At 42.6% G+C, this 13,148-nt stretch overlaps 1 protein-coding gene across 3 annotated transcripts in view; it reads right to left on the minus strand.

The window, feature by feature from the left end:
• C3H8orf34 (chromosome 3 C8orf34 homolog) overlaps positions 1-13,148 on the minus strand; it is a 194,852-nt gene that overhangs the window by 101,224 nt on the left and 80,480 nt on the right. For all 3 annotated transcript variants that reach the window (XR_012763426.1, XM_075416033.1, XM_075416032.1), the window contains one exon: positions 9,430-9,596. Coding sequence is in view for 2 of the 3 variants with exons in the window: in XM_075416033.1 (XP_075272148.1) it covers positions 9,430-9,596 (167 nt within the window). In the remaining variant the exon portion in view is untranslated. The remainder of the gene's footprint in view (positions 1-9,429; positions 9,597-13,148) is intronic.

The raw sequence follows: 13,148 nt of genomic DNA on the forward strand, positions 1-13,148 counted from the left end.
AATGGAACGTATATGTTAAAAGGTAAGAATGAGAGAAAGGAGAAGTTACTGCAAATACGACCTCCTGAAGAAAAAACTGTTTCTTTATGTAAGTTTAGAGAAGACCAATAGTTGTCTGAATAGTAACCGTAGCACCACAGGTTTTACAGTCTTTACCACTTACAGTTGTTTTGGTTGGCCTGGATAAATGCCAGGTGCCCACCAAAACTGCTCTATCACTCCCCCTACTCAGCTGGACAGGGGAGAGGAGATATGATGAAAGGCTCAAGGGTTGAGACAAGGACAGGGAGAGATCACTCCCCAATTACCGTCAGGGACAAAACAGACTGAACTTGGGGAGAAAACGGAGTTTAATTTATCACCAATCAAATCAGAGTTGGATAATAAGAACTAAAACCAGATCTCAAAGCACCTTCCCCCCACCCCTCCCTTCTTCCTGGGCTCAGCTTCACTCCTGTTTCTCTCTGGAGATCTGCTCCACTGTGGACCTCCATGGGCTGCAGGGGAACAGCCTGCCTCACCATGGTCTCCAGCACAAGCTGCAAGGGAATACTCTCTGCTCTGGCATCTCGAGCACCTCCTCCCCGTCCTTCTTCACTGACCTTGGTGTCTGCAGAGTTGTTTCTTTCACATCATCTCACTCCTCTCTCTGGATTGCCATCTCACCGCAGTTTTTTTCTTCCCCTTCTTAACTACATTATCCCAGAGGCACTACCACCATCATTGACGGCCTTGGCCTTGGCCAGCAGCGGGTCCGTCTTAGAGCCGTCTGGCACTGGCTTTATCAGACATGGTGTAAGCTTCTCACAGAAGCCACCCCTATAGCCCCCCCCCCCCAAAAGCTTACCACACAAACCCGTAACAACGGTACACTTGAGCAATAGCCTAAGAATCCCAGACAGACACCATCACTTACAAACTGTACCCTCTGTGACAATGATGGTCACTTCTCAGTGCTATGCTAAGGCCTTTGTGCACAACAAAGCCTAATTAAGAAGCAAAGAACACAAAAGCCATGGGGCAAGTGTAAAAGTCATTCTGGAGTCCACAACTGTGGTCTAAAACACCCATGGGGAAAACAGAATCAGCTGTAAGTGAAAGGCAACACAAAACTGGAACAGTTGCAAGACATAAAACTGTACACTGATCAATCTATCGCAGGAGGAGAAGAGGAGCCTTTCTCTCAAAGAAATGAGAACTACGTCCCTGGAGATGTCAGAGAGAGTAGAATAAACCTTTCATCACGTCACTACAACCTCTCAGTCTTCAAAAAGACGGTAGTGATGGAAAAAATACCTTTAAGGGATGTCCTGGGTCTGCCTGGGATGGAGTTAATTTTCTTCATAGCAGCCTACATGGTGCTGTGTTTTAAATTTGTGACTAAAACAGTGTTGATAACATACCAAAATTTTAGCTACTTGCTGTGCTTGCACAAATTCAAGGCTTTCTCTGTTTCTCACTCTGTCCCACAGCAAGTGGGCAAGAGGCTGGGAGGGGAGACAGCTGGGACAGCTGACCTGAATTGATCAAAGGGATATTCTAGGCCCTATAATGTCATGGTCAGCAATAAAAAGCGGGGTGTGTTTTCTTCCAAAGCAGCTGTTGCCTGGGGACTGGCTAGGCATTGGTCTGCTTGTGGGAGGTGATGAGTTTTGGATCACTTTTTTTAGGTTTTGGGGGTTTTATTTCTTTCTTTCAATTATTAAACCATCTTTAACTATCTTTATCTCAACCCATGAGTTTTCTTGCTTTTGCTCTTCCTATTCTCTCCTCCCTACCACTGTGGGACAGTGAGTGAGTGAGGGGCTCTGTGGTCCTTAGCTGCTTGCTAAGGTCAACCCACAAAGAGGGGAAAAGATGTCTTTCAGAACTTTTGCCTTTAACTGTTCGCTGTCTATCCAAATTCTAAATCTGTCAGGAGCTTCAAAGTACCTGGTAATCAAGATTATCAGAAATTGCCTACCATACAGACAGAAAAGGATTGAAGATAAATGGAAGATAAATGGAAGACTGAGTATCAGACCTTTCAGAAACTCTGATAACAGTAAATTGCATTTATTGATATTTTTCCTAGAATCAAATAGCTCTATTTAAATTGGGATGAACTATATCTTCCACATCAGACTCTAAAGAAAAGGCCACTGAATATCAAATACCTATCACTTAGATAGTCAATTACATCTCACAAAAGTAAAGCTCAAGATATTTCATTTATACTAGCCATATCATTCACAGATCAGTAACATCGTGACTGTTCTTATGCTAAGCCTGGTCCATATAATACAATCCTTCTTTTGCTGCAGTAATAGCCATCAAGGAGCACAAAAGTATGTAAATGCTTTAACACTTTGGGAGGTAATGCAAGTAAAAAAAAAAAAAAAAAAGGCAATAAACCAGTGCTTTTTTTCTTTCTTGTTTAGATACAGGGCATGCCTCCTCTTTCCAGCTGTTGAAATTTGAAAGAAACAGAAAGCTCCATATGAATAGCATCATAAAAGCTATGACCACCATTCTGTAAGACATTAGAAATGCAAGTATGTAGATCTATGGCAACTTCAAAAAAAAGCTGCACCTAAGTATTTGTCTACACAGTAACTTTTTTCAGAAACTTCACTAGGAGGGCAGTAGTGATGCAGATAGTGAATTCATGCATACACAAAGACATCTCCTTTGACTTTTGAGGACATACTACAGGATTAACAACTTTGCTTTTTATTTTAAGACAACAATAATGCTGGATCATACATTGCTAAATATTTTCTTGGACTCTGAGAACACCAATGTTTACTCTTGGATTGAGTGCAAAGAATCAACATTCAGTGATAAGAACATGAGACAAATAACACTGCCATTATCACTTTCCAGTGACTTGGCTAAAGCAGTGATCACTATCTCTGACTAGACAGAAAACCTCCCTTTTTCCAGTGGCATGAAAATACTGTGCTACACTGACTTTCCTGCTTGCAGGTGGTTCAAACATGAGGACCATCATAAAATGAGGAGTTTGTGATCCACACAATAACTGATCTGAGCAGGTACATGTCTATGCTCTGCTACACCTATCATTTGGCCGGAGGATAAAGTCAGCCTGCTAATCATAAAGGAGAAGACTGTAGGCAGCTCCCACTTGTCATTTGGCAATTACACAGCTTGCATGGTTTCATCTTAAATGTGAACCACCATGCTGTCATGTGAACATCTTTTTTCTTGACAGTAGAAATGCTGAATGAAATTCTTTACTTATAAGAAAAACCAAACTAAACTATTTACTTCTAAGAGTTCTAAGGTCTGTAATGTGGGTAAAACCTTAGCACGGCAGGATCTATGCAGTGTACCATGCCATGACTGGCAGTCTCTCCAAAGCTGCACAACTTAGGGATGTAAGATTATCTGTGACATTTCTTTTTTCCACCTCAAAAAGGTATTTAAATCCACACCTAATGGAGTCTGAGTGCCCTTCTAACGGAGATCTGTAACACACACTTGCACCACTGCATTACATCTGTCACTGAAAATTTTGCAATGTATAGTACAGCCAGTCTCTGCACGCAGAAGAGGCCTACTGTCTCCCAGTGGTGTCAGCATCTGTGCATGCAACTGCATAGCAGATGCTCACTGGTAATGTTGCCTATTTCCCAATAGCTTCCAAAAAAAAAAAAAAAAAAGGTCAGCAAAAGGAGACACGATGAGCAATTCACACAGCTTTCTCCCACACAATCATTCTACTGAAACCCCAACAAAACAGGCTGTGGGCCAGAAAACTGTTCTGAAGATGTAGTACAACTCACGCACCTTCTTTCCCAGGGCACTGTGGCCCCTATTCTGGCAAATGCTGTATTCTAGTCACATAATGGAGGAGAAGTTTTTGTCCAGCTGGGAGAGACAAAAAAGAGGAACAACCTGCTGCTAATATTAGAATAATTCATCAGGTCTAGAGTCTTGTTTCCTGCATGTTGCCAAAGACCTCTAGGAAACAGGGAAATCAGGAACGTCTGCTGAACCAGAGGAAATGTACTGAAAGCACTGCAGATTGGACACTCTTTCATTCAAGCACTCAGAGACTTATTAGAAAAGCAGTACAGACTCTGTAAGGGGTAGGCTACCAGACACTGAGTTATTGTTTCATCCTACAGGGAAAGGCAATCTCCACTAAATTCTGCTTAGCTCCTCTTGTTATAAAATGTAAATATATCACTGGCCAATCTTTCACGGGTGTTACAATGATTAATTAACATTTGGAAAGCTCTTGAGGAAAAAAGAAATTCTAAAGATTAGAAGAAGCATTATTAAAGCAAACAGAGACATCAGGTATCTCCCAAAGCAATAATTAAAAAAATATATTACTATATACTATATATTACTAATATATTAATATATTACCACTATTACCATGAAAACAGCTCTGAAAAAAACAAGAGATTGTTTCACAAGTCCTGATGTTGCAAACACTTAAATTTAGCTCAGACATATGATTATTTGCATTGAAATTATGGAGGTTTTTCAGAATCATACAGACTGGCAAATCTGTCAATCGCAAGAAATGGACTTCAATTATCACCACCTTTCACCTCAGCCACACCTGTGTGAGTTTCCTGGGTACACTTATCTTTGGAGTGGTGCTTCATAGTTAACTATTGCATAGCACATATTAATATATGGTAACATTTTTAATATTGTGAGCATGCATAAAGACTGGACAACAAAAAGAAAAGAGGTGATTGAGCATTATGACTAAGTATCATAGAATCACTTAGGTTAGAAAAGATGGTTAAAATCATTGAGTCCAACCATTAAGCTAACACTGCCAACTCTACCACTAAACCATATCCCTAAGCACCACATTTAAATGGCTTTTAAATACCTCCAGGGATGCTGCCTCAACCACTTCCCTGGGCAGACCATTCCAATGCTTGGCAACCCTTTCAGTAAAGAAATTTTTCCTAATGTCCAACCTAAGCCTTCCCTGATGCAACTTGAGGCCGTTTCCTCTTGTCCTATCATTTGTTACTTGGGAAAAGAGACCAACACCCACCTTGCTACAACCTCCTTTCAGGTAGTTGTAGAGAGCAATAAGGGTCTCCACTGAGCCTCCCCTTCTCCAGGTTAAACAACCCCAGTTCCCTCAGCTACTACTCATAGGACTTGTGCTCTATATCAGTGTCAAATAAAACAATACAGAATTTCTTTTTCATCTTCCTTACTTGTAAGAAGATCAAGAATATATATTTAAGTTCAAGTGTGCTACAAAAAACTCATGCTTTTACTATGTGTATGTTTATGCAGAGTGTACTCTATTTATACTATGTGTATTTTTAAAATCAAATGAATCATGCTTTGGTGACGTACGTACAATCAATATTTCCAGCAATTTCAGAGAAAATACAGTTCAGTCCTCTCCAATGGACATCAGTGAAATACTGAGGGAATAACACGATTTCAAAGTTTCAGTGGACTTCAGCTAAACGCAAAGGACAGCTTAAGCCCAAATGTCATGGAATTCCGAAAGGACTGCAGAGTTCCACAAAGAACTACTTCAGCTCCCAACTAGATTTACAAAATACAGTACTTGGCATTATAATGTATACCAAAGTAGCCCCTTGATATCATTTTCAGTCACAGACCTCAATTGCATTACCCTTTTACATTTACAAATACATGTGATTTTACAATTACAGTTCTCAGCTCTTTAAAGTCAAGAAGATACTTTCCACAGTGATGATATCTGCCAGTGGTCTATTTCAGCCACCTGCATAACTGAACACACTTAGAAAGTTACCAGCGTGTTAACAGCCCTCCTAAACATAAAGAGTGAGAGCTGAAATCAGAATGTAACCCCATAATATTCTTTTTCATCTTTGCAAATACATTTCTTTTGAAATGGATTCCTCAGAAGCACAACTGGAATGTTTCACTCTAGCTAAATCTTCATTAAGAATTCCGATGAGAGTACTAGAAGCTAGAAGGTGCTTTTAAAAAGAAAATATATCAACATTAAGTTTCATGCTTTTAATACATAAATAAATCAGCGAAACTCAGAAAAAGATTCTCTTAAACACACATAAAGATAGAAGTTTGTGTTCTGCAAAAATCTGCATGATAAGTAGGGTATGAATTAAAATCACCTGCTATAAACAGCAGAATTTGTTTTCCCATAATTCAGACTTACGAGCACGAGGATTTTTAATTTTTTAAGAAAGGGCTGAATAAGCAACGAATCCTGAACTCTAAAGAGAGCAAGTCAAGTAGCTATATAGAACAATGCCCTGCAATTCAGTGATGGCAGAAATTTGAAATTAGCTATACCGCACATAAGCAGTGTAAAAAGCATCAAAGCAGTTAATGGATTAGTGCAGTACATAATAAAAAAATTCAGTCCCAGTATCATACAGGTACTGATCTGGAAAATATAGCAATGAAAAATACCTATGTTTCCTGACAGAAACTGAAGTTCTTTATGCTACCTTCAAAAGAAAACACAACACACTTCCTATGTAACACTTCGTCATCTCCTCAAGTTTTGAGCAGCTCTGCAGGATGTAACCTAACTGTTTTATCAAATATAAGACACATACTGTCAGCAAACTGCAAAACGAGAATTAAAATAAAAGCCATTCTTTCAGAAGCACAGCACTTTAAATACTAAGATGTGCACATTCAACGTTCTATCAGTGGTAGTTACTAAAACATGGCTATATTGTAATTACTATAACCATGGCTCTTCACCAAATATGCCGTGATTTTGCTTCAGAATCTCAGAACCATTTATATAACACCCTACCCAAACCAGAGGTCCTGTCTGTGACCTTTCCTAGCAATTAAGTTGATTTTGTATAAACTTTGTCATTTTCGATGAAATGCATTATGGAAAGATGTTCCAGGTTTTGCATGGCACCAAACGAGACTTGATTCTTACAAGGTGCAAGGTCCTACACCTGGGTCAGGGTAATCCCCGGTATCAATACAGGCTGGGGGATGAAAGGATCGAGAGCAGCCCTGCTGAGAGGGACTTGGGGGTACTGATAGACAAAAGGCTGGACATCAGCCGGCAATGTGCGCTGGCAGCCCAGAGGGCCAACCGTGTCCTGGGCTGCATCAAGAGAAGCGTGGCCAGCAGGTCGAGAGAGGGGATTCTGCCCCTCTACTCTGCTCTGGTGAGACCTCACCTGGAGTCCTGCATCCAGCTCTGGAGCCCTCAGCACAAGAAGGACATGGAACTGTTGGAGCGGGTCCAAAGGAGGGCTACAAAAATGATCCGAGGGCTGGAGCACCTCTCCTATGAGGACAGGCTGAGAGAGTTGGGCTTGTTCAGCCTGGAGAAGAGAAGGCTGCGGGGAGACCTGATTGCAGCCTTTCAGCACTTAAAGGGAGCCTATAGGAAAGATGGGGACAATCTTTTTAGTAGAGACAGCAGTGACAGGACGAGGGGTAATGTTTTTAAACTAAAACAGGGTAGGTTTAGGCTGGATATAAGGAAGAAATTCTTTACAATGAGGGTGGTGAAACACTGGAACGGGTTGCCCAGAGAGGTAGTGGAGGCCCCATCCCTGGAAACATTCAAGACCAGGTTGGACAGGGCTCTGAGCAACCCGATCTAGTTAGTGGTGTCCCTGCTCGCTGCGGGGGGGTTGGACTAGATGACCTCTAGGGGTCCCTTCCGACCTAAAACTTTCTACAATTCTATGATTCTAATTGAGTCCTTATTAAAAAAAAAAAAAAAAAAAAAAGAACAGTTGTTTGTACACAGATAATATTCTGCCCAAACTTCAAGACACTGGAAAATAAAATTTTATTTATACTGCTTTTTTGGTTCCAGATACCTTCAGGGATTGAAGTGTCTGGAAGGAAAGACCTACACATCTATTAGATACCTTTTCCTCACTATCTCCACAGAAGTTAACAAGAGATTCTACTCTGTATGTGATACATAACGAGGCCAATGACATCACACACACACAGACTTACCTGCTGTATCTTCCAGATGCCACAGAATCCTAGAGGAGTCCTGTGGTTTGTGCCAGCACAAGACACCCATTAAGTATGCTTTTTATTTCACATTGATAAAGTTGGAAAGATCTGTAAATTGCAGGAGGAAATCAGGAGGTAACGCAGCTACAGATTAATGATAGCCTTCACTGGAATCCATGGATTAGCTCTGGAAATACTAATTGAATCCATGAAGACTGCAAGCCAACAGTCACAAACACTGTGACTTCCTTCAAACACAAAGAACTAATTGATCCACTGTGACACTCGAATGACCCAGCCCATTATCTCTTCTTTCTTGTAAAAACAAATGCATGCACCAAACTTAAAACTACTGAAAAAAGAAAGTATGTACTAATTCACAATTATTTAAGCATAACAAAAAACTTTTTTACCATAAGCATGGCCGTTCACTGGAACAAGTTGTCCAGAGATGTGGTAGAGCCTCCATCTTCGGAGAGAGTCAAAACCCAACTGAACAATGTTCAGAGCAACCTGCTTTAACTGATTGCCTTGAGCAAGGGGTTGGACTAGATATCTCCAATAGTCCCCTTCAACCTCAACTATTCCGTGATTCTATGAAAACTCTACTCAGGAAGCAACAGAAATATAACAGAAACAGAGTAGAACACCATGTGTTTTTCTGATTTTTAGATTAAAGTCCATCCAAAAAACAAATAATGTCATACAATTTGTAAACGTAAAAATACTGAGCTATCCTGAGACTGGGTATTTCCCGTGCTTTGATCCCACATAAAATTCTATATAGGAAAAACTGAGAAAAAAAAAATTGAAAGCCATGACTACCTTTTAATACCTTACGTTGAAGTTTTTAAAAATGGCAGAAAAGAGACTATTGATTAGATTTCTTCAACAATTTCCCTCCTTTCACAACTAGTAATTCTAGCAAAGGCAGGAAGCAGCGAGCACAGAGTGCAATTTAACATACAGTACAGTCTACTGGAAAATTACAATCAAATCCTCTGGAGAGGTTACAAATCCACATTGCATAAACTGTTTGTAGCTAATAGCTCTCAAATAAAACCCACTGAAGTTAGAACTGTGATACAGCAAAGAAAAAGAAGAACCAGATGAAAGCCAGTGAAACTGATGCTGCTCCTTCTACATAAATACATTCTCTAAGTAAAACCTGCAAGTGATTTATGTAGCAAATCAAATCAGTTACTTTAAGCACCCAAAGTGTTTGATATTTCATGGGATTTTAATGCAGCTGGCAGCTTATTCACACACATATACGGTCTTTGTTACATTCACTCCTGAAAGTTGCAAGTTAAACCCTATGAACCTTCACACAGCTGCTCAATACTTCTGCTTCAAACATAGGGAGTGGATTCAAACTAATCTATGTTTCATCAGACCTTACATTTTTTAGATTAATCTATAATTAAAAAGTATTGGAAAATACACGTAATTTTTTGCAGTTACCCAGCAGTTCCATTGCATCATCTTCATTGTCAATATCTTCTTCAGTAACAGATGGAGCTGTGCTTTGAGCAGAATCAAAGGAGTCCTGAGAAAGCATGGCAGCCAGAAGTTTCTTATGTTGCTGCTGCTGTTGTTTTAGTCCTTTGGTCTTTGGCTCCATTTTTAAGCTGTGAGGGAGGAAAGCACAACTTTCTGTTACTGGTGCTCTCTGTAAAATACGTCACACATTTCTCAAACTCCTGTAGGCTATGATGTCCTCCAGATCTGAAGGTTAACACCATCAGATCACACATAAACCAGCTGGTTATCACTCATTCCCTGATAATTGGATGTTATAAGTCAGTTTGTGTTTTCAGTTCCTACCTGAAGTTTTGATTGAATGATGATGGGAAATGTCCCATTGACTTTATGGGAATTAATTAAGTCTAAATAAGCTACACATACAGAACAACAGGATGTCAATTACTAATCATTATTGCTAAGGTATTGATTGCACAGCAACAAAGCTGAGAACAAAGAAATGCTCCCTTGAGTGGCTGTTATCACAACCCCACAGGATTAAGGACTAAATAGTTATAACAATTCTCATGGTTTGTTGACTTGTGTCCCTAACCCGAGTAACAGATAACTGGAACTGCAACAGAAGTTAGCAGAAGGGTCTAAGGCAGGACTTGCTACAATTAACAATATCTGATTCCTTACAAAATAAAGATAAAGACAACAGGACAGAAGTTTGGTGCCCCGTGTGTGGGTCAGAGCAACATCTCAGATTGTCTTCTAGCCTGTTGCAGGAAGGCAAATCTGTTGCATTTTCCCCACTGCAAAGATAAACACTAATAAGACAAAGTGGACCTTGGGGATGAAGAACGGGCTTTGAGTTGAGGACAGCAGGTTATGGATGGAGCCTCTGCAAGCTCTAGTTCATTTCGGGCTCTAAGAAACAAAAGCATCATATTAAAAATCACTCAAATTCCCCACTGTGTACATACATTATGCTTTGAGGAAGTTTCCTAAGAGCCTTGCTTCGTTTCTCAGAATTTCTCCAGGAAATTTTTAATGTAGAAAACTAATAACAATGGCTTAGAAATGAGTTTAATCCTATTTTCATGGTGTCTGAATTTCTGAAAGATGAGCTTGGTACCAGCAGGATTGCCATCAGCACTTTTATATGGTCCCTTATCATGCATTAATACCTTGCCTTGTTCCCTTACAGCAGCAAAAGAGTGCAGTACAAAACTGGTAACAAAAACAGTCTTACTACAGAATCACAGAATCACAGAATAGTAGGGGTTGGAAGGGACTGGACACAGTACTCCAGATGAGGCCTCACCAGGGCAGTGTAGAGGGGAAGGAGAACCTCCCTTGTCCTGCTGGCCACACTCTTCTTGATGCACCCCAGGATCCCATTGGCCTTCTTGGCAGCCAGGGCACACTGCTGGCTCATAGTTAACCTGTCGTCCACCAGGACACCCAGGTCCCTCTCCGCAGAGCTGCTCTCCAGCAGGTCCACCCCAAGCCTGTACTGGTGCATGAGGTTGTTCCTCCCCAGGTGCAGGACCCTGCACTTGCCCTTGTTGAACCTCATCAGATTCCTCTCTGCCCAGCTCTCCAGCCTATCCAGGTCACGCTGAATGGCAGCACAGCCTTCCGGTGTATCTACCACACCTCCCAGTTTGGTGTCGTCAGCAAACTTGCTGAGGGTACATTCTAACTCTTCATCCAGGTCATTGATGAAGAAGTTAAACAAGACTGGGCCCAGTACTGACCCCTGAGGGACACCACTTGTCACCAGCCTCCAACTAGACTCAGCGCCGCTGATGACAACCCTCTGAGTTCTGCCATTCAGCCAGTTCTCTATCCACTTCACCGACCACTCATCCAGCCCACACTTCCTCAGCTTCCCCAGGAGGATATCATGGGAGACTGTGTCAAAAGCCTTGCTGAAGTCAAGGTAGATAACATCCACAGCTCTCCCTTCGTCTACCCAGCCAGTCATGTCATCGTAGAAAGCTATCAGATTGGTCAGGCATGATTTCCCCTTGGTGAATCCATGCTGACTACTCCTGATAACATTCTTTTCTTCCACTTGCTTCATGATGGCCTCCAGGATAAGCTGCTCCATCACCTTTCCCGGGATGGAGGTGAGGCTGACCGGCCTGTAGTTCCCTGGGTCCTCCTTCTTGCCCTTTTTGAAGATTGGAGTGACATTGGCCTTTCTCCAGTCCTCGGGCACCTCTCCTGTCTTCCAGGACCTCTCAAAGATGATGGAGAGTGGTTCAGCAATGACATCCGCCAGCTCCCTCAGCACTCGTGGGTGCATTCCATCGGGGCCCATGGATTTGTGGACATCCAGATCGCTTAAGCGATCCCTCACACAGTCCTCCTCGACCAAGGGAAAGTCGTCCTCTCTGTAGGCTTCCTCTCTTACCTCCGGGGCCTGGGATTCCTGAGGGCCAGTCTTAGCACTGAAGACTGAAGCAAAGAAGGCATTCATTAGCTCTGCCTTCTCCGCATCCTCCGTCACCAGGACACCCGCCTCATTCAGCAGCGGCCCCACATTGTCCCTAGCCTTCCTTTTGCTGCTGATGTAGTTGAAGAAGCCCTTCTTGTTGTTTTTGACATCCCTTGCCAGCTTCAATTCCAGGTGAGCCTTGGCCTTCCTCGTCGCATCCCTGCATGCTCTCACTACGTTTCTGTACTCTTCCCAAGTGGCCTGTCCCTCTTTCCACATGCCATGCACCTTTCTCTTCTGCCTGATCTCCGCTAGAAGCTCCTTGTTTAACCATGCAGGTCTCCTTCCTCCTTTGCTAAATTTCTTTCTCAGGGGGATGCATTGCTCCTGTGCATGGAAGAAGTGTTGTTTAAAAAGCGACCAGCACTCATGGACCCCCCTGCCATCGAGAGCCCTGGCCCACGGGATTCCTCCCAGTAGCTCCTTGAAGAGGCCAAAGTCAGCCCTCCTGAGGTCCAGGGTTTTGATCCTGCTTATCGCCCTGCTTCCTCCACGCAGGATCCTGAACTCGACCATTTCATGGTCACTGCAGCCGAGTCTACCTCCAACCTTCACGTCCTCCACCAGTCCCTCCTTGTTTGTTAACACAAGGTCCAGCAGCGCGCCTTTCCTTGTTGGTTCCTCCACCACTTGCATCAGAAAGTTATCATCGATGCTCTGTAGGAACCTCCTGGATTGCACCTGCCTAGCTGTATGGTCTTCCCAGCTGATGTCAGGGTGGTTGAAGTCCCCCATGAGAACCAGAGCCTGTGACTGTGAGGCTGCTTGCAGCTGCCTGTAGAAGGCTTCATCAACCTCCTCCTCCTGGTCGGGTGGCCTGTAGTATACACCCACCGTAATGTCACCCGTGTGAGCCTGTCCCTTAATTCTAACCCACAAGCTTTCAACTCCTTCTTCACTTGCCCCCAGGCCAAGCTCAATGCATTCCAGTTGCTGCCTCACATATAGAGCAACTCCCCCACCTCTCCTTGTTGGTCTGTCTTTCCTAAAGAGTCTGTAGCCATCTATGACAGCATGCCAGTCATGCGAGTTGTCCCACCACGTTTCTGTGATGGCGACCAAGTCGTAGCCGTCCTGCTGTATAATGGCTTCCAGCTCCTCCTGTTTATTGGCCATACTACGTGCATTGGTGTAAACACACTTGAGCTGGGCTGTCAATCTCACCCCTGGCCTTGGCACTCTAAGCCTAGGCTCATCCCTAGTGAGC

This window comes from Opisthocomus hoazin, chromosome 3 (assembly GCF_030867145.1).
Source record: "Opisthocomus hoazin isolate bOpiHoa1 chromosome 3, bOpiHoa1.hap1, whole genome shotgun sequence".
Classification (NCBI taxonomy): Eukaryota; Metazoa; Chordata; class Aves; order Opisthocomiformes; family Opisthocomidae; genus Opisthocomus; species Opisthocomus hoazin.